This window comes from Ciconia boyciana, chromosome 3 (assembly GCF_034638445.1).
Source record: "Ciconia boyciana chromosome 3, ASM3463844v1, whole genome shotgun sequence".
Lineage (NCBI taxonomy): Eukaryota > Metazoa > Chordata > Aves > Ciconiiformes > Ciconiidae > Ciconia > Ciconia boyciana.
Window position 1 is genome coordinate 80,343,257 of NC_132936.1, and position 26,754 is coordinate 80,370,010.

Genomic DNA, 26,754 nt, shown 5'->3' on the forward strand with positions numbered 1-26,754 from the left:
CGAGTCTCTTAAGTACGTGTGCTACTCCAGACAGTATGGAAGGTCAGCTATGTCTTGGTTCAAGAGATGCTGAGCTAAAGTTTCCCAAACACCTTAGCCAGAAATGCAGAATTCTTGCTTTATAAGCAAGACGACACTTACGGAAGGGAAACATCATCTTACCAAGCTAATTGTACTGTCGTCAGTTTAGCGGATTCAGTTTTTTATTATTAATAAACAAGCAAGCCCTACCCAAACTTCCATTCTGCCATCATGTAGCACTGTGGTCCAACGTGGCATAAGCAAGTGGACAGAGTCAGGTATTTGACAGGCTTCATCCTCTACATATGAATGGGATCCTCTGAAATGGTGAGAAGGAGGACCAAACCCAAATGCCCTCCTCAGAAGTTCTGGCATCTCCTGCTCACACCCAACTTCTTTCATAGAGCAAAAAGATGAATGAAAGGAAGGGAAACCTGGCCTGCCTCAAAGGACCAGGACTTGCTCTCCACCCAGGTGAGGGTGAACAAGAAACAGCCTGAACAGCACATCGTCTTGAAAGAGCTTTGTGCTGCTTTCAAAGCCAATGTTTCGTAACACTGCTTACCAATTATCAAATCCAAACAACTCAGACAGTGAAAGATTTTTCCAAGTCTTCTCAAATCTCTTAAAAAAAAAAAAAAGACCTGATGGGTGTTTCAGGCTTCAGCAGCAATGCCAGCTGAGCACATTCACCTGACCAGTCCCTCTAGTCTTCGGTCTTGCCCAGGAAAGTGTTTTGACAGGTGACATAAGTGCCAAGTTGAAGAGCTTGTTCCTTAGACATGAAAGGAGCAGGGAAAAAAGGGAAAGAGAAAAAGGAAAAAAAGAAAAAAAAGAATCCTTCACAAAACAACCTTCTGCCCTTGCAGATCAGCCTGGACTTCCAAGCTTTGGCTTTTGCTTTCTGATGTCAAACAAAAAGATGGAAAGGGAGAATAGAGGTGAAATTTTTCCAATGGAGATTTACAACCAAATGTGAGCCTGCACTCATGTCTGTACAGCAAACGAAGGACTGGCAGAGGCCAGCGTTACAGCAGGTATTCAAGGGGGCTCTGAGCTACCTCACAGCCATCCTCCCAGAGCATTCAAGTTCCTTACAGGGGGCAGATACAGCAAATACTTCCTTTGTAAGCTTTTAAAAAACAAGCAAGCAAAACAATCCCCTGTCACCACCTCCTTCAGCTCCCTCCTCAAGTGAGAGAAACCACACCTGGTGCTAGCCAGAATTTGTCCACACACCACACTAACAGGAAGCCTTGTGTAAAATACCAGTAACACTGGACACTATTAAATAAAGAGGACAATCCAAAAAAAGACCTGTTTCCACTTCTGTGGTCTTTCCTGCATTATACTGATTGCAGCTGTAATTTTAATATAATTACACTTCTGTTTACCACGTTGCTTGACATGTCACATACATATACAACACAGTATTTAACAGCACTGCTGAAACTGCTGTACAGAAATCCTGAAAAATTTAGTGGTGGGAATTTAAGTGCTGTAGCATACAAGGTGATAGAGAAGTTGTTTTGCTATTTTGACAAGGAGAGAAAGAGGTTTTAGCATCACAGAGACTGCATCTTGTACCTGCCTCTTCACTTATGCCTTTAAGATAGGGTAGCTGGGGGGCTATGCTGGCCCCAACCCTTGCTTCTCTAAGTCCATTAAGATCAGATAGCGCTGCCTTGAAAGGTTGATAGAAGTCCTAGTCAGTGAGAGAGATGGGTTTGGTCCATCTCTTGGACTCGTCTCTGTCCCTTGTCAGCTGCCGAGCTGATAAGCGTCTCTCTGTAAAGCTTGTCTTAAAAAAGTACATAAAAGCTCATTTAGGAAGCAACTGCACAGCAAGCGACAGGAGTGGGATAACACGAGCACGGCACCCAGTCCCTCCCTGGGCTTCAGCAGTCCCAGGGCAGGGCGCTCACTCCACGATGGGCTCCCGCAGCGGGACTGGGGCTGCTCCTGATGCACAGCAGCGTTGGGTAAAGCCTGTATCGGTTCTGCCAGCACCGCCGTGTTTAGCTGCCATGTTGCAAAGAGGGTAGGGAACCTACGGGCACGGCTGTAACAAACTGTGGGGTCACTTTTCCCTTCTTGCTCAGGAATGATCCCGTGCTCAGAGGCATTTAGGGAAATACGTGAATTATTCCTCAGCCACGAGGGAAAGATGGCAACAGCGAGCGTGGTGATATACCCTGAGCCATCCCATCACACACAGATACTGGGACAGAAAGGGGGAAAGGATGACAGAGCAGTTCCACCGTAGTAAAGCCATTTGTTACCCACACCCCACAGCCCCTATTTACCTCTGTCATGTTAATTAGGTTAGAGAGATGACTCTGGGAGGGCCCAGATGCTAAGTCTGAGGACTCCAGGTCATTATGCCTACTGAGAGATGCACAGAAACCCCAAGAATAAGGCAGGCTGACGGAGGAGGACATCCCGATGTATCAGCTCTGCCTGGGGGTCCCACTCCTCCCCAGCCCAGCTCAGCATCCTCCCTCCCGTGCAAGAATGCAGTGCTGCATTCCTGCCTTAATGAAGTTAATATTGCTGGAATGTCAACCTGCAGCGTAAGCCTCCATCTACAAAACCAAAGAGGTATTTCCCTCCCCAGCCCTACCTGGGTTGTGGGGTTTTTTTCCCTTAAACTGGCTTAGTGGTGAAACTTCCGAGATCTTTTGCCAGATGCTAAAACTCTCTAGTTTGAAAACAAGCACCTCTACAGAGATGTTTTACAGAGCAGTGCTGTAAAGGACAGTATAGAAAGGCACAGATGGCTGCCTTTCCAGGGAAGAATGTGTCCGATCTGCGGATCCAAACAAGGCTGGATACTCAGCAGGTACAAACTGTCATTGCTTCACTGGTCTCAGCTGAAGGACAACTGAAAGGTACTAAGAAGCTGGCTTAGAAGCATGCATGCCAATACGCACCCGTTCACCTGCAGCTACTGACACTGCGTTCATGAATCTCATCTCAGTGCTGTCAGTGAGCTTAAAAATATATCCTATCAGCTTCTCTGAAAAGGTTCCCTCATGTATGTGTGTACAGATACCAGACATGGCACAACACACAAGTGCACTGCACTGCAATTCCAAGAAACACATCTGGACAGCCAGCTAGTTTGCAGTAACGCAATTTACACATCTCTCCCAATTTCAGCTTGTAAGAGCCCTCAAATGAAATGGCAAGTTTATGCTGTAAAAATCTCACTTCAAATTAAGCAGTCACCAGAAATGCAAACATTCAAGTGCTCCTACACTGCAAAATTAGCTTAGCACGTTTACGTATTTAAGCAAATATAGGACGCACATTGTTGCAAAAAAATAATGGGCCAGGTCTCCAGTCAGAAAAAAAGTGACACAGTTCCAGTGAGTGACGCAGATTTACAATAGGCATTATTTACACTGCAGGGAAAATGGGAATAGAAAATTATAGCTGTAATACAGGGTCAAATCAGTTCTGAGTCATTGTTACTCTAAAAGCCATTATTTTGCATTAACCAGTGCCTCCCCATTTCATTTTTTATGAAAGGTAAGTTCCTTGCAGAAAAGGTAAGTAATGGTGAATTACTTTTGGTACAGGTGAATTACCTGTTTTTCCTCCTGTGCCCATTTTGGGCTAGAGGCACTGAGAAATTCCACAGAGGTAAGTGCCTCTTGGTAGGACAGGAGAGCTCAGGCCCTGTTGGCAGCCAGGAACGTCCCATTAACCCCTTTGGTTGAGTCAAGTATATTTTAATATTATAACTAATTAGACAATCCAGAAGATTAGGATTCAAATAAATACGAATTAGTGCAAAGCCAAACTTCCACATAGCAAGCATTTTCTGCCTTAAAGAGAAGGAAAAAAAAAATATCCTTGGCTATAGTGCTTAACTTCTCCCAGATGCTGCAAGAAACCTCGTGGCAACACCATTATTTCCCTTGAGAGGCAACCGGAAAGAGACTGGGAGCAGAACAAAGGGATGCTGGGGTTAGGGGAGAGCTAAAGCTTAAAAAAACCCCAGCACTCAAAAATACCTCACAACACAACCTGTTTAGCTTTCCTGAATACCAGCATAGATCTTCTTGTTTGTTTATTGAAGAAGAGCTGGATACACACTGCTTTTGCATGTGGAGCTCCCCAAGCTTCCAAGTGCTGGTGGCCTGGGAACATCACTATCCATATGGCATCTGCTCCCACCACCTCTGCATAACTCCTTGATGCTCCTGGTGTTACCTTTCAAGCCAACAGAAAGAAACCTCATCCACTTTTGAGTTCCTGGTTGATTAGTTTACTAAGAGGTCTGGAAGAACTTGGTTCAGGATAACCTTGTGTTTTTAGCTTTAGCTGGAAAGTACACGTATCCCAAGTGAAGAAGGGAAGAACAACAACAAAGGCTGGGAATAAAGCAAGGGAGTCCTGGCTGAGGTCGCTTTACCTGGGATGGACAGAAGATATATGGCAGGAAGAATGAAAGGAGGCAATATCAAGAAGCCCAAGGCCGTGTGGCTCTTAGGAACTCATGTTGAGGTCTGAAGACTGAGATAAAGGCTCAGTCATTCCTGACGATGGAGAGGTACTGCAGGAATTTTACGTTGGCATCTTACAGTTAGCAACAAGGCATGCCCAGGCAAAGTTCTTTGGACTTTTGGCAGTGTCACAGGGCACGTGCACTTTGGCAAGTGCACTTCTTGTGCAGCTCTTCTGCACAAGAAGAGCTGCAGAACCATTTCCAGCACTGCTCATCCATGAGCAAACAAACCCCTTGCAATTCTCAGGCAGGAGAGCACTTTGCTGGATGTTGTACTGATGCTGAAGGAGAAACAACTGACAGCAGGTACAGGCAAAAAAAAAGCCTTCCTAGGAAGAAACCATGCAAGTACTTCCAAGGAGTATTATATACTTTTTGAACACCTGAACCCCTGCAATTCCCTCTAGGTGGCACATTTCTGCACGTGTTTTTTTTACATTGCATTTAACTCATTTGAGGTGTCAAAGTCATTATAAGAGAGCTGTATCTTAGGTTAGAATAGAGAAGAAATTCGTAAGGGAGATGCAACTATCCAAGTAGATTTAAGAGAGGAGAGGCAGAAGCAGGGACAGTGGGGAAGGACTGGGGAGTAGAAATCAGAGAGTATTTTGGAGAACTTCTGTTGTCATCTGTCTTCGTAAGAGACCCTTTGTTATAATAGATACCCACATAATATAAAGATAACATGGTAGTGTACTCCATTCATGAACTTCAGTACTGAAGGATACACAGGTGCAGAAGAGTTAACTGGAGACAGAGTGGTCTTGGCAGAGTTAACCACCAAGCTCCTTGCTAAGGGTGTGCTGGGAGGCATGGGTCTGGCAAGGTGAACAGCCATGGCTGTAATAACTGAAGATGATCCTTGAGGCAGAGGAGCTGAAGCAAAGGGATTTGGTTTTGTTAGAAAGCCAGCCTGACAAACTGATAAGAGGACACAGACAGATAGCGGCAGGGTGTAGGAGCTGCAGGCTTGCTCCTTCCCAATCAAAGGCTTCCATCTGCTTGGGTGAAGCAAGGTTTGTTCCTAGAAAGGAGAAGCCCAAGATTCAGGATGACAGGGATCTGGGTTCTAACAACAAAGGAGGCCTGTCTGTTCTTTGTCTGCTGACAATCCGTTTTGTTTTAGAAGACTGAATTGTCTCGCTGCATACACTCTCTGATAACAAGAGGGAAACCTCCCGCAAGGCACAAGATAAGGTTGACCCTGCAGGAGGAGCTGCAATACAAGACCCAGCTGCTGAAGCCTATGGAGCCAGCTTGAACCTGACAGGGATGCAGGGTCTTTCAGTGAGCAAACTACAAGGAAAAAAAACACTTCAGCAGCAGCAGCATGCATGGCATAGCCTGCTTGATGATCTGTGACAAAACTAGAATAGCAACGTGTCCCAAGCTTTGTGCCGGTGTGGCTTCCATTAATATACACTCCTGAACTTAATTTTCAAACGGATCAAATTCTTCTTATAGATGCAAGCATTTTTCCTCCCAGTACAGTTGGCTGAAGGGGTTTTTGTCTTGAGAATAAAAAAGCTCAAGAGCAAAAGGGGCGAAAAATTCCATTCTGCCACCATTACTGTTATCTTAAATCCTGAAGCTTGCCCTCAGCATCTGTAACAGTCAAAAGTGAAGGCAACGCATTTAGGCAACGAATGCTGGAAGACACAGTCCAAGACCTAGAACTTAGATCTCACAGCATTCGTGGTTTGCAGTTTGCACAGTGCTTTGTGGTGCTGTTTGCATTTCTGCCACACTTAGGGGTTAAACTTCTGTTTATGATTAAGGAGCCCAACCTCTCCCCCTCACACACATACTATAAGACCAACTGAGCATTAGTCTATCTGTACAACGTCTGCAGGTCAAATGGGCTCCTAATCCAGATAATCCACCCAGTGTGATTGGTTACAGTTCTGTAGAAATCCCTTAATTTTCATTCTCTTGCCACTGCTGACAATCAGGGTTTAGTTGACAAATTAGCAGCAAGGTAATGGATGCAGGTAGATTAGAATACCTTGTTCTGCATATGGAAGCATCACACTGCCAAAAATAAATACACACTAAGAAACCGGGAAACATACCCTTTCTAAAACAGGGCACTTGTATCTCAAAAAATGAGATCTTAGAGCTGCAGCACAGAGAGGTGAAAGCATGATGCAGAAGAAGAATACTTTGGTCTGAAACACAGAGGCTTCCTCTCCAGTTTTCAGACATCTAACCTGCCCTTGCCTCACAGACCAGCCCCATGCCTTCTCTTCGCAGCCTCTGCGGGACGTACACTGACTTGCTGCCTGGCGAAGGCAGTTGACTTAAGTACCCACAAGACGACCCTGGCCAATGCAAAACTTACCCAGGCCTTCCCACAACCTGACTGGGCTGCTTCCCTTTCTTGAGATGATAGCTTACCGTGAAACCAAATATCCCTGAAAAGCAGGCAATGCCTTAAAGGCTACTTCCAAATGCCAGAGATGGAGAGTGCTATGTTTGCAATAGAAGTAAGACCTCACTTACCACTGGCAGGAAGGGTCACCAGTCTGTTGGCCAAAACAAGATGGGGGGAAAATCAAGTTGGAGAACAGAAAACAAAATATTTCCTTTGCTACAGCTCTACAGTAATAAACGTGGAGCTATTTTAAAAACAAAATAAAGAAAACTCTAAAACACACCCCACAAGACTCCAGTCAGCAGCTTACTGGACTTTCACAGACTAAAGGTAGGGACCAGAGGAAGCAATAACAAACAGACCAGGTTTGCTCCCTCACTCGAGAGCGGGCTGTGGCCATGGCCTTCCCAGTGGCTGTGGCCATTCTGGCTGAGAAACTCACTGCTGACACTTCTACATTGTCCGGCCCCAACAGTTTCTTAAACAGAGGCACAAACAAAAATAAATCTCCTGCTCGTCCAAAATCCTGACACCTGCCTGGGTGGTGGAGGGAGATGGCTGTCAGGAGGAGCCAGGGTAAGCATGCGGAGCCTTCAATTCAGCAGCTTTACAAACTGAGCTACAGCAAGCAGGAGGAAGGAATAGTCAAGACAACAAAACAAACAAAAAAGAGAGGTTAATTCAGGCTACTGGGTTCCTGCAACTCTTTTCCTTGACATTTTTCTAAGAGCTTTGCAAAGAATTAGCTTCTCTAAAAAGGAAGAACGCTTTTGTGAAGCAAGAAGATTGTTTATGTTTAAAGCTATGGGCAATATACTTTAAGGCCTAGCCAGCACAGCTTTATTATGCTCTTTGGGTTGAGGTAGCTATAGTGCATTTCCAACAGGCTGAAAGGCATCTGCCACAATAGGGTATTTTGGGGCCAGAGCCCCTGTGCTTGACAGGGTGAAGGAAACTGCTCCATGCAAAAGGTGGGAGGGAAGGAAAAAGCAGGGTTCAGGAAATATGAAACAAGAAAGATATGAAGGGGAAAAAAAAGTGAAAGAAACACGAGGAGAACAGGACAAGAGCACCTAATTCAAAGAAAACGGGAATGAAATTGCCCTGTCTTACAGGGGAGGACAGGAGCTCGAATTTCACCCAAGATGCCCTGCAAGCAGAATAGGCAAAAACTGGTGTTATAAAAAGGTGGCAGAGGGGGGGGACTCACAGGAGCACAGTCGATTTGTGAAAGAAGTTAAGAGCATTCAGGTACTCCTCACATTAAAAAAAAAAAACAAAACACACCTGCGCTGGTTGAAACACATGGATATATTTGTTAGCTACCGGTTTAGTTACATTGATGGAATCTCTTGGAGACTCTACAAACCTTAGGAAGATAAACAGCTTATGCCGGTCTTAGTTTGAGTGCTGTGCTCAAAAAAAGCAAAAGTTCTTAGAGAATGATAGCAGAAAGGAAATGAGACAAATAAACTTAAAAGAAACTATTTTATCCCACATACTCATAAGGAAGCAAAAGAAACCTTATTTAGAGGGACTCATAAAAGACTATTCTCATTTCAATGAAACAACATCTAGAGTTGCAATAGTAAATAACAACAGACTTGAGAAAAATTTTGCAGGGAAGAAAAGTCCTCTCCATGCTTTTGGAGATGTGGGGAGGCAGGATAAGGAGGACAACAGATCCATTTCTAATTACTAAGAGTTGTGGGAGCGTGCCAATGCACACACCATCCTAGAAATGTAATATCTCATATCAGTTTGCTCCTTTAAGGCATCATCTTACACTGTTCCCTGGTCAATACTAAGCCATAGGACCAAGCAGACTGGACTTCAACCCACGGACTAAGGAGTTTTGTATTTCCCGTGCAATATTTCAAAACCCAATGTACCCCACACATGCATTCAGTCCCCTCAAACCATTTGAGTTTCCTCCCCCTGGTGCCACATTCTTTGCCTGTGACTTCAGAAGATAAGTAACACTTTCAGCCCCAAAGTCCTTTTAAAATTCACCTCCTGTTCAACTACTGACAGTTTTGAATTCAGTGACAAATATGTGGGCTAGCAACTCGGCTACAGGAGAGAAAGAAAACCCCACAAAGAGCTGGAACGTAAGAACAAAGGAGGAGAACAAAAGCCCCCCCTTCTCCCAATTTGTCTGCCCACATACCAAAGATCAAAAGAGCCCCGAGAAGCCTGTGCATAATCTACATACTTTGTGACCTTATTACAATCAAATTCCCTGCAGGCACGGCTGCTGTGTATATATGCACACACTGTAAATACACAAGCGGGTCTGTGGATGTTTGCCAAGTTATTTGCTCCGTGCATTGAGTTTGCTTACTTTTAACAATGCTGAGGCCAAAGAAGTGAGGCTCTTTAATCTTCACTAAATCACAAACTTGCTGAAAGAGCTCCTGTCCAGTGGCTTTGACCTGAAAGAAACAACCAATCCAACATTACAGATGGCTCACACACCTGGATGGAGCAATTCTCCTTCTTTACATTGGCCAATACATTTTTGGGTACCGCAGCAAAAAAAACCCCACAGAACAAGCTTTGTTTTCAGCATTATTATTGCTGTTATCACAGAATAATAATCAACATGTCGTTCTCCCTCCTTCACAGTGCAAAGTGGCTCAGCTTAGTAAGACATGAATTTAAAGTTTCCTATCTATTGGCACCTTTGTATAAGAATTTAGAGCACTTCTGGAGCCCTAGTTTTGTGCAGTACCTACCAGGCTATTTATAGGTGGTCTTACAGAAAGCGTGTTTGTAATCACAGAAATGAAAATACTACTCTCTTGCAGAATTGTTTTTTTTGAGAGGTTAAGAGAAAAAACAAAAAGAGAACTTTCATTCAGGAGAACTAAAAACAAAAGTACACAAACAAACCCAAGATTGCATGGTTTGAGCAGAAATAGCTCGTGGGTTAGAGATGAGGTTGCTCTGTACCCCACACAGAGGAGCTTGTTCTGTCCCCTGCTGACTCCTGGTCACACAGCAATTAACATCTTCATCTTCTGAAGCTGTCACCAATGGCCTATAAGCTCTTGCCCATTTCCACGCCACACAGACTTTCCAGTACCCTTGCCCCCCGTAAAGCTGTGCATGCACTGAGGAAGCACTGGGAAAGCAGAGCTGCCAGCAGACGCTCACACAGGGGACCAGAGGCTGGGTAGTATTTGCAAACGCGGCACAGGACAAGAGAGAACCATGGCACTGTGGCACAGCTACTGCATGCGCTGTTCTAGCAGGACTGCTGGGAGCACAGGCTGCTCCAGCAAGAGCGTGATTCTGGCTACCTGCATGTGCAGCCCTGGATGTGTACTATGATGGGAAAATTCCCCCACTAAATAGCCTCATTTCCCCCTGCCCCATCGCACCACCCCAGGAGCACAGACAGACAGACAACCACAGGCACAAACAAAACCCCAACCCTCAGAGGCATAGGGGAAGGAGTTTTGAGCAAGAGCAGGTGGAAAGAGCAGAACACCACCACCACAGACAACCTCAGCCCAGCCCTGGGTGCTACCAGCTGCAGCTGTGAAATGGGCCAGAACCTCTGAATTTCGTTACGCCACTGCTGGATGATGCAGATGAGCAGGCAGCAGGAGCAGCCTTCCCGAGGGGGGACAGTGCAGTGCTACCTTCACAGCAGCAAAGATGACGGGGCAGAAGCTGACTACTGAACTGTCCTACAAACTAATCACTGCCATCAAACTAATCGCCACCATAATTCTTCAAACCCTTTTAGTGCAGGCGTGCCACGCTCCCCAGAAACTGGCTGCGCTCCCCTCCCTGCCCCAGGATGTACCATGTCACTAGACATGGACAATGGGAAACTGGAGGTCGTTTAAGTACTCATTTTCTTCTACTTGACAAGGCACCACTAGCCAGCCACTCACTGCCACTTTATTGGGAGCTTTGAAACTTGCACTACACCAATACACACAGACGTATGCATATACGTACTTTGGGAGAGAAGGAGGTAGTGCACAGTTCTGAGACCCAAAATCACATCTGGGTCTTATTATGGGTCTCCTTGTGAGACTGCACCCTTACAGTCTCACACCTAAATGCAGTATTTGCGCAGACGCCAAGAACACGCAGTTGGAAGGGAAAGTTGGGCACAGATCTGCCTCCTTTCTCAAGGAAGCAAGCTCTGAGCATGTTCTCCTACCTGGGAAGGACTCACTAAGGAAGAGGTGACCTAGCCCTAGCCAGAATGGTTATGTGCATATAAGAGTCACTGGCAGCACAGGACTCTATGTAAAAGGTATACGATTAGATGAATTTTATAAGTGGCATGCTTTCACACCTAAGGGAAGAAAAACCTGCTTTAAGATACTTAGTTCTAGGGAACTGGGCACTTCAGTGTTTTGTGACACTCAGCTCTAAAGCAGTGATTTAAACAGATTTCTTGCAAAGCAGGTATGTGAGCTACCACCTTGTCCATTCTCCTTTTGGCACTTTCCTTCTGTACCAAGTTTTAGTCCCAGCCTTCAAGGCTATGCAATAGCGATGACACATGCAATCGCTGTTCCCTCCTCCTGCCTTCCCCTCTGTTCAAAGCAACCAACGTTTCCCTTTGCATTTTTCACCTGTGCGCTTCTCTTTGGCCTTTCCTCCCTTTGCATACGGTTCCTGTGCCAAGCTCCATCCCAGACACACCATGAATCATTCCTTCCCCTGATACTCAGCTTTACCCCATGTCAGATTCAGGGCTTCTTTACACATGAAATTTAGTCCAAAGTGAAGTCGAGTGCAAGTTTACAGAAGGTAACTATTACTCCAGGGTCATCTGTGTGCAAATATTCACGCGTATTGGTTACCTATCTCTATTTTTCTTGGTCCATATGCTTTAAAACATCAGCTCTCCTGCTCACAGAACAACTGAAAGACTTCAGACCTACACTTGCCATTCACCAACACACAGGGCCTCACCAGACTTCCTCCCGTTCAAAAATTTCTGCTCATGCCCCCACCCTTTCTCCAGCAGCTAGGCAAGGACCAACATCTGCTGTGGCTGCTTCTGAACTACCCAAACACAGGTAGGGTGGCTGCCTGCCCTGCTCCCCTCGCTGGCAGCCGGACCTTCACTAGCATAGGTCTGTCTCCTTTATTCAGCTGCTACCACCCCAGAAAATTTTCAGAAACCTAGTCATAAAAACTAGCTGATATTGATCAACAGGTTCAAAACTATCAGGGAGATAAGCCACAATGCTGGCAGATAAACAAAACTGAACAAACTGGATACCACAAAATCTTTGGTGCAACCGACACAATTTTTAGTTGCACCATTCTCACTCACAGCCTGCTTCAGCTCCCTGCTGCTCATGCTCCACCTCCGCACTGGGGCTGCCCGGAGCAAGGCAGACCACTTTGCTCTGTGCTCTGATGTCTGTTCGCCCCAGCAGAAACCTCCCACCTCGCCTCACCATCCTCAGGGCGGCTGGTGAGCTGCAGCACCCACTAGTTCTCCTCACTGCTCTGCTTCTCCTCATGTTCACAGTTGGTCCCAGGAAGACAGTTTTCCTCCTCACCATCCCCTCAAATTCATCTATACATCCAGAAAGGTGGACACCAAAGTTAATTAAGAGATACCCGATTATGGGGGAAGAGACTGTAAAATGGCTCCTGCTCTTCTCTCTTCAACAGCACTATCTGTGAAGGGCATAAGACAAATCAATTTTAAGGAGTGGGCTACAATCTACATGTGACCACATAAAACACAGATAGGTAAACTCTTATCTGGAAGGGTGGAATTTATATGGGAGGGGGGAGAAAGGAATTACCTACATAAACACTATGCTTATCATGGGAAGGATCTATAATTTATTCTGCTGGAAGGATAACCACTCCTACCTACCTCACTGAGCTGCAAGCTTGTTTAGTATTTGCATTCTACACTGAAGAGGTTAAAAGGCTTTGGAAATCTTAAGTAGTGGCATTATTATTCTAATAAATGCACAAAGTATCATCTGTGGTTGTGCTAATTAAATTTGGGTTCTACCAACATCACTAGAAAATTGCCTTGATGTTCCTTTAAAAAAAAAAAGCAACCATCTCTTCAGCTGCGAAATCTTAATTATTGTTGTTGTTTTGAAGGGGTGCTGTGGTAAAGACAGAAACCAAATGAAAAGCTGGTTTTGGTGACTTGCCCAGCTGTAACAGGTCATGTTTCACTCTCTATGCAATGAGGACACAACTGTGCGCTGAGGTCTCATGTTTTGGCCCAGGCAGCTATTCCCTTTCACACACAGGCTGCTCCACATACACATTTTCCCAACTTCCCAGCCACAAAAGCAAGGGGCAGCAGAAGCGAGGAGGGACAGCGTCTTTAAAACGGCTACCGAGGGGTGCTGTGGCAGGGACCCCTCAGCGGGACAAGGTGGCGATGCTCAAGGCGCCCTGACTCTTCGGAGGGGCAGCAGGCAGCAATGGGGGGGACACAGTGCCTTCCCTCCGTCCCTGCCAGCGCTCAAAGCAAAAGACCATTTCTTGTGCTTATTAAATACCCTTGGAGTATTTAATGGAGGCATTTACAAGATGTGTAGATGTGGCACTTAGGGACATGGTCTAGTGGTAGACTTGGCAGTGTTAGGTTTGTGGTTGGACTCGATGATCTTAAGGGTCTTTTCCAACCTAAATGATTCTATGATTTTATGATAAACTGCAGGTATCCAGGATTTACCGTATGGTCTAAGCGCTGCCTAAACTTCATACGGTGGAGCATGACGCAGCGGTGGAGGAGCAGCCGTGTGCCCGGCTCAGGCATGGGCGCAGCGAGGGGCGGTGACGGCATCAGCCCTGCTGGCACACTGACTGCCCTCCTGCACCCCAGTGCGCACCCTCCCTGCGGCAGGGTGGGCTCCGCTATCTCAGATCTTTAGCCTCCCTGATAAAAGCTACAAGAAGCTGAGACTTAGGCTCAGCCGCAACATACCATTACCCAGGCCTGCGCACCTGCCGCCAAGAGCTTAATTAAATCATCGTTTTGTGGCTTGCACAAAAGCCAGCAGACTGCAGAAGCCTTCTGGGGCAGTAGATGGGCTGGGTTTGAACTGGTAACCCAGAAGCAGAGCGCCCCAGATTTTGCTGTTAAAGCCTTGTTCCATCCAGCCCTTGTAGCTGTTTCAGTCAATGATGCCACACTTAAGCACAGCGGGTAGGAAAATTCCTACGCGAATTTTGAAGATTAGCACGCATAGTTTCAAAAGCCACCGTTTCAATCAAGTGCTTAAAATAACAGTTCACCTCAACTGTGTTCTCCCCCTCCCCATCCCAGAGGGGGGTGAAAAACCCCACCCAAAACAAAGCAAAACCTCCCCAGCCCACACGAGTGCATGCACACGCTCACAAGAGAGCACTTATCTTTGAGGCTAGCTTGTCGTCTGATCGTGAAGTGCCTCTGTCAGCTCAGTTTCTCACAAGTTCAAGGAGCAGCCGGCGTTGCACAAAGAGGCACCGCGCCGCGGTGGACACCGTGCCACGCTGGGCTGCCAGCTCACCCGGCTCTGCTGTCACTTGTGCACACACACTTCGGCATTTGAAGCAATGATCAAAGAAATTAAGTTACTTACCTCTAGGTTTTTTGTGTACAAGTACTCAAAGGAGGGAGAAAAACCCTCAATGGTTGTTTACTCTGCCTTAGAGTCTTTGAAGAGATCTGCAGACTATCAAAACCAGAAATAGCTAAAACGCCACAGAAATGGTCAAGCATGCCCAAATGGTGCTGGGCATGCTTGCTAAGTCATCAAGGCATTTCAGGTTCAATTTTATAAAAAATCGCTAGATTATTATTAGTGGCAAAAACACTGAGAAAGAATTAAAAAAAGGAATAACAACAGAAAAAGAGCAGAGGGGACCCCCTGTCCAAAACCACAACCAGGACTTTTAAGGAACTCTGCAAATGAGTTGAAGCTGCCCAATTAGAAAATGGAGCACCAATTACCCTAAGCTGGCTAATAGCCTTTCAGTCAGCAGACCAGCAGCAGGCTTTGGGGAGAACAAAGGGCGCTAACAGAACTGAACCCCAGCCACGCTGCTGCGACCTCCCGGCCACTCACCCCGACGGCCAGGCTGAGCTGCTCCCGGGTGGGCAGGAAGACGCAGACGCTCCGGCTCTCCGGCTGCATCCTGCCGGCCAGCAGCGCCCTGCTCATGGTGGGCAGCTCCGTGGGGGCCAGGGTCTCCTCTCCGGGCAGGCGTCAGGCTCCCTGCATCCCACGCACCTGCCGAAAAGGTGAGAGCATCAGTGCCACGCTCCTGCCGGCACTGGGAGCAGCCCGCGGCACGTGTTTGACAGCATGTTTTTCCTCCTCGCTGTTTAAAAAAACCAAACGCATCCATTTTAGAGCACCACAGTCGACGTTTCCACTGGCATCACAGCACAAACTGGACAGAGTCGAACTTTAAATAGCTCATGAGTCCCAGGAGAGTGCCGTAACGCAATCAGGTCTCCTTAGAATAACAAGCCAGGCTAGAGGTTTTCATAACGCGTGTAAGTGATAAGGCAGATGACACCACGAACCACTTCCCGAAAATGCCCACGACGGAGGGGAGAAAGCCCTGTCCTTCAACTGGGTACCTCGCTCCTGCCCACAGCGGAGGTTTCAATGAGCTGTCAGCAGGCACATGCCAGTGCAGAGGACTTCTGAGCTGTCTTCCCCCTCTCTCTGCTCCCAGTCCCTGGGAAGCTGCTGAACCCAAATCCTCTACACCACAACTCAAAGGAGGAGGTAAACACATAAACTCACAAGGCTGAGCTGCCGTTTCGTACTTTTTGCAAGACGAGCACTGCCAGCCTCCTCCTGAGGGCTGAGCCCTAGCTGCATGAGCATCTTAGAGCTGACGTTATGATAATAACGGAAATAAGAGACAGAAATTCAATTTACACCCAAAAGCACAGTACCCAACATCATCTTCACGTTATAGTTAGGTTATACACAATTTGTGACGTTTTATTTACAGCCCTCTGCTCCAAGACTCTCCAGGGCAAGGAAGCATCCCATGGCACCTGATGAATCCGGAAGGAAGGGGAGAGGCTCCTGAAGGGTAGGTTGGAGATGAACGCCGGTAGAGACCTGAACCGGCAGAATACCAACCAGTTACGGGGTCCACTCCATCCCCACACCAGATCTGATGCAAGCCAGCAAACCCTGGCTGCCCCAAAGTCACCCTGGCACGACTCCCTTTGGCCAGCAACACCCAGACACCCATCACCGGCACAGCAACAGAGGTGCTGCTGGCTGACGCCTGCCCAAAGCCCCCTGTGCCCCCGGGGACGGGCACGTACCCCAGCAAGGGCAGCCAAACGTACGGGCTCTGGCAGCGCTGCCCTCTCCCACCACCCATGGCACAGGTCGCCTGTGGGGGACAGGCTGTGAAGGGACGCACGGGCTTTTCCTTCACCCTCCAAAATGGATTCAAGGATGAGGGATCATAAGGAGCAAGGAAGCAGGTCATGTTATGCTAACACACAACATACATATATGCACACGTACATGTCTGCATTCCATGTAAGTTTTAAAAGCATGTGGTATTTAAAGTCATGTTTGTCCTGTTTCAGGGGAAAAATATGGCAGAATCAAACTTTTGTGTGGGAGATGGGAAAAGCAAACCGCCACGGGAAAACAAAGTGCAATACAGAAAAAAGAACTTGGATTTACCCCTCTCCCTTCAATTCTGTGCTCAAACATTACAGGTTTTTATTTTTTTTAAATCAAATACAAGAAAAAGATCTATAAGTGTCCTTCTGCAAGTACAAAAGCTGTTCCATGCACCTCCTTCCCTGAGCCAGCATATACAATGCTTCTTAATAAAGCATTTTAATACAAGTTCTTTAAGTAGAGCATCTCTTATGAGACAGAAGTACAAAAAAAATGCATTTATTGTATTCATGAAAAGAGGGCATTATTAAAGGCTACTATTATTCTTTTTTTCAAAATCAGAATTTAATTAAACAAGAACTAGGATTTTAAAAAGAAGATTGCTCTAAATTATAAGCAAGCAGGAAAGACACATTTGACTTCCTGGGACAGGTGAAAGCTTCTATTAAATGAAATATTAAGAGAAAAACTCTGATTTATCCTCTCTTATCAATATAATTATACTGATGAGCTCTCTTAGGCTCCAGGCTACACACTACTAACAGCTGTATATAAATTACAGATGTCTACAGAATGACTCGAGGGCAACAGGTCACCATTATTATTGCTGGCTGATGTCATATGCGCCATAAACTTTATCAACAGCATAAAGACCTTGGAGTATGAGCTCAGACTTTCCAACACAAGGAGGTTTGTCTGAATTGTCAAACCGCTGCCCTGGCTGGTGCACATTCCCACTCGCACCAGGGGAGATCACGTTCAGCGAAGACGTTCATGCAGCTCATAGCAGAACTGAAAATAAGACAAAGAAGCAACCGTAAAAAACATGTGCACAGTTTTCTGTGGATAACTGAAGAAACTGAATCCCACTTCCCCATAGCCTCTATAAAACAAAGCTTCTGGAAAGCTGTTCCTCTGGTCTCGGCACCTGCTTTGTCCATTTGAATTTTTAAGAGAACGACTGTGGACCCCGGGAGCAAGGAAGTGAGAAAGGACAGGGAGAAGGTTTCTTACGTTTAAAAACAAATGAGCTTGTGGACCCTGCCACAGCAGGTAAGAGGTTAAAGCAGCAATGTCCTTAATCTGAAGGGGGAGGTCAAACACAAGCCCAGCTCAGCCTTCTCTTCTTTAGAGGGATGTTAGGATGTGATAAAACATAATAAATCATTAACTTGCTAGCATTGCATGTTTACACTTTTTTTTTGTTAAAAGTTGTGAGCCAAGAGTAACTGCCCAATGAAAACAAGTGGCCAGAAGGAATGCTCTTACTTAAACATACACAATTTCAGACTGCCCATATGCCATTCTTTTGTTTACCACAGATTCCAACCTCTTAACCTCAATTAAACCCTAAAAGCTCCAGCAAATGCACTGCAGATGAATTAATAAAAGCTGAAGTCAATCATCGGCCTCTGGGACACCCTACAGGTTGTTTGGTTTTGTTGTTTTGTTTTTTTTTTTTAAATAACATCACTTCATGTTTCAGCTCCCGGAGGAGTGCATTTTGAGATGTAATTGCTTGGTCAAAGGCCCTGCAGCCTATCAATGAAACAGTCAAAGGCTCTATTTATTTGTATTCTTCTGGTATCAGTCAGGAGGCTTATTAGTGCCCAGAGTGATGGCACAGCTTATTTAGCACTGTTTATTTTACCTAAACACACGTGCAGCGAAGCTTTGGAAAACATGCCTGTCATTAATTTCGAGACTCCTCTGACTAAACAGCTCAAACACAGACCTAAAAATTCATTAAGAAACCCCCTAATTTTCGCCTCCTCTCTCCATGGCCCTATGAGCTGCCACCCAGCACCAGGGCAGAACCTCAGCACTTGCTGGGTCAAAGCAGGAATTGCTGAGGTTTGCCCCAGCAGGAGGGTAAGAGTGGCAGAGCCCTCCGAGGGAGGAGGAAAAGGAGGCTGTTCGCTTAGGTTATCACCAGGATGGCTAGCTGCACCACCTCACACAGCCCGTATACACGACGGCATGAGGATGACCTGCCACCTCTGAATTTGGGGCCGTGCCACGGCCAGCCTGTCTGGAAGCAGGTCCCATCCAAACAGCACGTGGGTTCGTGTAGCCTTATGAGCGCTGCTGTATTTTATGCATCAGTTTGTGGGACCACAGCGAATTGGGTCCTAATCCTGATTTCAGCCTCTAGGTACTGCCACATCTCAACGGGATAAAGCAAATAGATGAACGAGCAACCACCTACCAACTCAAAGCAGCAAAACAGAACAAATTCCTCCTCTGTAGAAAAAAAAGCACAGGTAATTCTGTGCTTCTCTCAAAAACATGTGCAAACATGCTTTGTAAGGTTTATTACAGTAAAACATCTTAGGAAAGCTGGTTTTGCTAGAGCTGACAGAAAATGAGCATTGAGCATCTTCCTGATGAGACCTGACCAGAGTGGCCCTATGGAGTCCCATCAAAAATGGTCCAGAAGCGTTAAGACTCTTCTTAATATTTTCCAGACATTATCTAGAGATGTCTTAGGCTTCTAAGACAACTAGACTCTTAGGCTGCAGTTTCACAATCAGCTTAAGCAGCTTTAATCAAGGCAGTCCTGCAGCAAGACAGACAGACAACTGCCTGGAAACAAATCTGTCTTTGGCAGCAACCCACACTTGGGCTGCCTTGTACTCATGATGAAACACGGCCTTAAAACTGAGAACCTCCCTCACCTTCCAGGTATTTTGTCCCCTCAGAGGCATACTGTAGGGCACCAGTACTATCTGCAAAACAGACTAATGAGGAGCCTGAGCGAGTAAAAGATGTAGTGATGGCATGTATTAGCCTTTCCCAGCAACTTTAAGACCCTACCCACCTCCTTTGACTATCCCCTGAGATGATGAAAATTTCTCTGGAAAGATGCATCAATCAGGAGGGAGGGGAAAAAAGGTTGCTTGTCAGGGCAGAAAATAAGACTGAAGCTAAATAGCTTTATGTCACGGCTGCAGATGATGTGAAAAGTGCCACCTGCAATCAACAGCCAGGACAACTAGGTCGTGTCCTGCAGTGAATTCCCAGAAGCACATTGACTTTTCAAATGTATCTGCCTCAGCATCACTCCAGGACTAGCAGGACACATCCGGGGGCAAGGATGCTACAAGGAGGTAAGGTACTGAATTTGGTGTCCACACACTGCTTTTGGGCTAGAATACACACGTGCCTTCAAACACTGAGCACTACTTAGTAGGAAGCCCCTATTCAAAGCCATTGAATGAGGAATACCAAGACACCTCCCAGTCACTTGTGTGCTCTGAAAAACTGGATCCCAGAACTGACACAGCTTGGCTATGGGACAGATGCAACACTGGCAGCCAAGACAGCTGGCTTTCAGTCCACAGATGGGGGAGATGCAACTGCAGCAGGCCTTCTGCGTCTGCTAGCAACACCCGTTAGATCCGAGTGCAGTCCTCTCGCAGGGATGGGACGTGGGCCCGGCTCCCACCTTTCCTCTAGGATTTTCAAAAGGTACAATGGGAGATGCGTCCAAAAACTCCAGGGTTGTGAAGCCCTAGCAGACTCAGCCATCACTCTACCTTTTGGGACAGATGGGGAAATCGCTGAGCATTGGTCTTAGATACCAACCAACATCCTTTTTCCTTTCTTCTTGTACAAGCAGCACTCCCTGGTGACACTGAGCTTTAACAATAGAGAGGAAAATGCCTTCTCATTAGTCTTCATTGCAGGATTAGACACAGCTCTTAGTTAGGCATGACTGCCCACACTCCACCTTTGTGCTGCAAAGTTTTCCTGCCTCACGTCAAGCAGCACGAGCAAGTGCTAGAACATGAAACATGCTCTTGTGTTTGTAACTCTTCTGCTCTGCACCCTCTACAACATGGCCGGTGTGCTCAGGTGGAAGGGATCTCCCAAAATTCCCGGGGACACCCATTCCTAACCTGGGACCATGCCGCTATGCTACTCTGTCTGTAGGCTGCCCTAGTACTTAAGCTCAAAGACGGGGCACAACTCTCTTACCCAGAGATGGCAGCGTTCTCTGGTAGCCAAGTAGAAGTGACTCATGTTTTTCTGCTCACATCAGACCTTACTGCTGCTAACTAGTCCTCAAGGAGAGGGAAAAGGCTTAGCTGAGGACAGAGCACCAAAGGAGATGCTCCCTCAGCACATGGAAGTGCAACAGCAGGGCAGCGGTGGCAGGACCACGCAGGGTGGCTGCCATGCTTCCATCCGGCTCTCATGGGATGAAAAAAGCTCCTCAGCAGTTTACTCCCTGTGAGAACAGCCCCGCATGAATCATCTGGGCTTAATCTTTCCCTGAAACCAAAACTGAATTCAGGAGCCTTTTGAGAGAAACAAGACAATGAGTATTAAAGGCTCCAGGCAAAAAGGGACAAATTAGGATCTCACAGGGACTACGTTTTTCCATCACGTCCAAGTGATGGAAAGTGCCTTTGAATTTTTGTACACAAAAACATGCAGCCTTTTAAAATACATTATTTTATCATAAGCATATGGAAAACTTAGCAATGTACGTGCTTTAAACAATACCCAAACAGTAAAGTCTGCAGCTAGAGCATGCAATCCCTTTCCAGCATGCCTTTTTCCTGAGGGGACAAACATTCTCTTGCCAACATGGGAAGAGCAATGGATCAACTGATCCTGCATTTTCATTGATTGGTAAAAGCAGTAGCACTGCCATGTCTGACTACCAACATGAAGTTTCTCATTACAATGAATTTGTTTACTTCTGCATAATCTATTAATGGCCTTGTTTATTGATTACCAATTGCTTATAGGGCTTCCTCATGCTTCATAAATGAAGCATATTAATTAAAATTTACAAGTAAGTAGCAACTGAAGGTATCAATTAGCCTAGGTAAATGCAGAAGCATAAGAAAGAACCAGCAAAATATGGGACAAGGCATGAGCCAGCTTCAGTGTCCATTACACCTTGCATAAAGCGGCTGCAAAGGACGCGTGCTCAGAAGTGCAAAGCTCTGTTTTCTCAGCTGGATGACCAAAACAGCATTGCATGAGATCTTGCAAAGGTTAAGGGAAATGAATTGCTTGAATAGCCATTCAGTAACAGCAAGCTTGCCTCCACTAAAAGACATGCACACATCAGAAAGCTTATTCATGGGCATACATCTGCAGAGCCAGGAGTGCAGTAAAGAAGATGCCACAGTCTGGTACCTCAATGTGAAGGACAGCAACAGAAGATACTTCAGTTTGGTGCTCCAGTGCTCGCCCTGCGCCCTTCTGCCAAGTAGTGCAATCTTTACTAAAGACTGTTCATCTTTTGTATCTATGGGAAACAGGAGAGGCAAAGTACAGACTGAGAGCTGCAGCAAGATCTTTAAAATAAGGGAGAGTGAGGCTTCCTTCCTGGCCACTGTAACTGTCAGGAAGCTTAGGAAATGCAGGGAGAGCAGCAGCAAGACCCGTTCTCTCTACTAGCAGCTCAGGAGAGAAGCATCTTTCTATATTGTGCAAACTGCAAATGCGTGAGGTCTCATGACCCAAAAGCCTGTCCGTTAATTCTCCAACTGGAAACATATTCATTTTTTCAAGTCTACTAAGGCTATAAACAGGATTTCTCCCAGGCAGATCTATTATACTCTTGCCTTAAGCACAACAGCTGAGAGACACTCTTCTACAAGACTGTCTTTGCAGAAGTTATTCCACAGTGATGGTATTTTTATATTTGAGCTGGGCTGTACTGAATTGGAACAGATCACCAAGCCTTCTGAAATATTTTGCAGAGCTGTCCAAAGAAAGTGTGAATAAACTCTGCCTTCATTTTCTATTCTCACCAAGATCTTGTAACAGTTCTAGAAGTAAGCAGACTATGAAATCTTTATTTAAAAAAAAAAAAAAGGCATCATTATAACTTCACAAGCAATACCTGGAGTTGCAGGACAAATAAGAACAGACACACTTTTACCAATATATTATGTAAAGAACTCCGCTGAGCAGGAATAGCTTTGCTACCAGTAATAACCAGGTAAAAAAAAATTGGCTTACTTCCCCAGAGGAAGGAGAAAGTCCACTGCTGATCTCATGGCATTTGAATCATCGTCTAAATATTCAGACCAACTAGGCAGCTTCTGCATCAGTTTGCTTCTAACTTTTTCCCCCTAAAGTGTACAGCTAGTCTTGAACATATACAGAGCAGAGAGAAATATCAATTTATGTAAAGTGGACAGACTTCTAGAAAGAAAGAATAAATAAAACTCCACCCAGAACACAGCTTGCCTCTATTACAAGTGTGAAAACGCCAATCTGCCAATACCTTGACAAAATTAACACAAACAGCAGGGTCTTTATGATCAGATACAGCTTCAGAGACTGCACACAGTACTGCCAGACATCAGCTTCAGCAAAACGATGGGGAAACAGGAAGACACGGCTCAAAAGAGAACAAAAAACCAGCTTTACAGAGCGTGCTGCATTTTTGAGGTGATGCCGAATTTTGCAAAAAGAGGAAATAGAGCAAAAAAAGAAAAAGTAAGCATAAGCAATGGTTTAACAAGAAGCAAATTACTTCCTCCTGCGATTCTGCAAGGAGCAGCTCCTCCTTGTCAGAGGACTTCTTTTGGGCTGAGACCACCAGTTGTCCATGCTGAGTTACTAACCACACACTACGAATTAAGGTACCACTGCTAACCACCACCAAGATAATCAAGGAGCAGTGCAGTAGCACAGGACTTTCTGCAAGAAAAGAAGTGTAACCCTGGAGCACAGTAAGCATGCAAGTAATTTACATTGTCTTGCACTGGATGAACAGTACAGCAATGACTTTACTACAAAAGCTAACTGATAGAGTTAACCACTGGATTCATACACTTTTTACCTGCAGTGTTGGGGACAGAGAAGAGCGCTGTAGCTTTAAAGCACTATCAGCTTTGCTTTTAAAAACAAACAAACAAAAACCAAAAAAACCAAAATGACACAGCCCTTACCTGCTATTAAAAAACTTCCTCTATCAAAAAAGACTTAAATCAGAAAAACATATGTAAATGCAAATTTTTTGTTTGTCTCAGGATTTTTTTATTTCAGGAAAAAAAGGTGACATAAATTTAGTTGTCACTGGTGTTTGTCACATTCATGTAAAAATCTAGTTAACAACAACAAAAATCCCTAAGGGAAAAAAAACTGTCCAAAAAGCACAGACAGTATTTTTTGGTAAACCACTGAAAAGAATCACTACAACTCATGTCCTTCAATAGCATTTTGTAGACTTATTTTTGTGTGTCTTACCCTTTTTTTGTTCCCTCCCCCCTCCCCCGTCCCCCTTTTTATTTTCTTAAGGTAATCTCTGCAAGAAAACATTTTTTTTCCCCTTTTGTATTACATTTTCTTCTGATTTGGCATTCCTCCTCTGAAGCCACAACACTGGCTACTACACAGACTCTCAGCATCACCAGTGCTGAAAACAGAAGACTTTGATTAAGAGTGCACAACAATTAAATGGGAGGAATAAACAACAGAGTGAGGCCAAGGCATTCTGTTGGCCTTCCAAGTTTTCCAGGAACAAAATAAAAAAAATAAAAAAACAAGATAAAAGCTAAACAAATTAATGGGAAACCAATGTCCAAAAAGTTGGAGGGGTTTTTTTGTTGGTTTTTTTTGTGTGTGTGTTTTGTTGTTGTTGTTTTTTGGGTTTTGTTTTTTATGAAACATTACTCCAGAGATCATCAGTGCTAAAAATACATCCTCATTATTTTCTCTGGGAAAGTGCCCTATGCTTCTGAAGTATTTATTGTCAGGGCCTGGGCATCACGGCGGTTCTCTGCAAAAGGGCCACAGTTCAGGCAGCGCGTTACAGTTTCCTGGTGCGGTGGAAAACACCAGATGTGCATTTTAAATGCCACCGGCGAGTTCACCTGAGAGCCCGTCACTCGAGCAGCAGGAGAAACACCTCTCGATGCGGAGGATGACGGTTCCTCAGCACAGGCCACCCAGAGCCTTTCCCGGTCAATCGTTACCAAGAAAGAATTCGAGAGGTGGAGAAACAATGAAGTACGGAGGCTTTTTCCTCTTCGACACCCACCCCTTCTCCCGCGCACATCTACCTGCTGGGACACCCATCTCCTTGCCCGTGCGGGTGGATACAAGCCTGTCACGGCCGTCAGACCACCCAGACCAGCCCCGCCAGATGCCTCCAGCCCCCCGCCCCTGAGGCGGTCTCCGAGGCGGCGGCGGCAGGCACCGGAGCAGCTCCCGGCGCTGGCTGCCGGCCCCGCACGGCTCGCCCTGCCTGCGGTGCTGCAGCGGGCAGGGGCTGCACCGCGCTGGGCAGCGCTGGCCCCGAGGCCGGCCTGCGCCGCCCGGCCATGGCCGCGTCCCCCTCCTCAGCGCCTGCAAGGCAGGTGGCAGCCAAGCAAGCGCCTGTGGGGAAGCGTCCCGGACCCGTGCCGTCTTCTGTCCCCAGGGAGCCCTCTGGGACACGGCCAACTGCCCTCGGGCGTGCCGGAGGTCCCTCTCGCCGCGCAGCCGGTGGCATTGCTGAGCCGGGGGACGCGCCCCGGCATCACCTCGAGTTCCAGCGCCGGCGAGACCCAGCGGGGGCCGAGGACGGCGGCGAGGGACGAAGGAGTTGCCACCGCTCCAAAACTCTTCCAGAGCCCCGCTGCCTCCCGTTTCCAGCCGGCGCCTGCCCACCACCGGTGCCCCCGGGAGCCGCAGCTCCGAGCTCGCAAAGACAGCCACCCTCAGCCCTGCGCTCACCGCTGCTTTGACGGCAAAATCCCCTGATAACGTAATACAACTAGGAATCGCTACGGCACTCCAGCCGAAATTCAGACCTCCCTTTATCGACAAAGTTGTGAATCTACTTCTGCAGCCGCTAGCGCACCCACAGACGCACACGAGTGGAAATCCCCCCGCAGCTCCGCGGGCGGCAGACACCTTTCCGAGCGCCTTCGCGTCCACGGTGCAAAGGGCTCGTTCACCCACCCCGGGTCTCCGCGGGTCTCTCCGTCCAAAGCACCACCTGCAGCCGCACCGTCCCCGCGGGCTCCCGAGGGGACCGCTCCCCACAGCCGGCCGCGAACGGGACCGGGGCCGGGGCTGGCGAGGACAGGTGCCGTTCCCGCCCCGCGGCCGCCCCGCACTCGGGACCCGGCACCCGTCCTTTGTCCCCCGGCAGCTCACCGGGGCCGGGGCCGGGGCCGCCCCCGCGCTGCCAGAGGAGCGCCGGAGGGACACATGAGCCCCGGGAACTCCCCGCGTCGCTGCCCCGGCGGCGGAGCCCAAGCCCCGCTGGCAGCGCGGCGCCGCCCGCGCACTTACCGCGGGGTAGCCCCGGTCGCGGGACTCCGCCGTCCTCTCCGGGGCAGCATCCAGCGCCCGCCGAGGCGAGCCAGGCAGCGGGGCGGGCGGCGGGCGCACGCCGCTGCCCGGGAGGAGGAGCGGCGGCGGGAGCGGGGCCGGGCGGGGTGGGGTGGGACACGCCCCCCGGGCCGCCCCGCCCTCCCCCGGGCCGGCACGCCGACAGCCGCGGCAGACCCGCGCGGCGGTCCCCCGCCCCTCCACACACACCGCGCCGCCGCCTCAGCGGATTGGCGGAGCCGGGCAGAGAGTGGGCGGGGCGGGCCTGCGGCACGGCCTCGGGTTGGTGAGCGCGGCCGTCAATCCGCGCCGCGGCCGGCGGGCGGGCCTGAGGGGAGCGGGCCGGTCGGTCGGTTGTGGCGGGCCGTTCCGGCCGGCCTCGGCCGCTGAGGGGAAAGAGAGGGCGGCGGGACGGGCGGGCTGTGTGTAGGGGGGACCCCAAAGGGCTGCCGCGGGGGGAGTCCGCGTGCGGGCGGGTGACGAGGGGCTGCCGGGGGTTCTGTCCCCGTTTGGGGGCGGTTTTATTCTTGGCAGGGTACTCTGTGCTCTGCACTGGCACGAGTAAAGTCGACATAGGTGAAATTTTAATTACGAGTGATCACAGCGAGGCGTGAGAATTCGGTCTGGGTCGCTCTGCTGTAACCAGGTTGGCTGGGCAGTGCCGGCGGGGCGGGAAATGGTAACAAGTGTAAAAAGATGCGGCCAAAGAGTCGGGGTCAGGTTTGGAAACACCGAGCGCCTGCGGGGTCTGGGAGCCTGCATGTGCAGGAGGCAACGTACCTGGGAAGGAGGTGCTGTGTTGCATGCGTGTTTTCAATCTGCTTGCCTCCCTCCCTCTTTTATATAATAATTTGCTTTTTAATGTAGTAAATTTCTGACAGAAGACCAATATCATCTCAAGTTCTGTAGTGTTGCTCCCTCTCCCTCACAAG

General features: G+C 47.6%; 1 protein-coding gene across 4 annotated transcripts in view; it reads right to left on the minus strand.

The window, feature by feature from the left end:
- Nucleotides 1-25,915, minus strand: part of FRMD1 (FERM domain containing 1) — a 42,696-nt gene extending 16,781 nt beyond the window's left edge. For 3 of the 4 annotated variants that reach the window (XM_072856273.1, XM_072856270.1, XM_072856272.1), the window contains exons 1-3: nucleotides 25,784-25,915; nucleotides 14,984-15,148; nucleotides 9,256-9,346 (exon numbers count right to left, since the gene is read on the minus strand). In XM_072856273.1, coding sequence (XP_072712374.1) covers nucleotides 9,256-9,346; nucleotides 14,984-15,079 — 187 coding nt within the window. In that variant the 5' untranslated portion in view covers nucleotides 15,080-15,148; nucleotides 25,784-25,915. Of the gene's footprint in view, nucleotides 1-9,255; nucleotides 9,347-14,983; nucleotides 15,149-21,682; nucleotides 21,795-25,783 lie in introns of all 4 variants that reach the window. The other variant, XM_072856271.1, reaches the window with a different exon arrangement.
- Nucleotides 25,916-26,754: the final 839 nt, after the last annotated feature.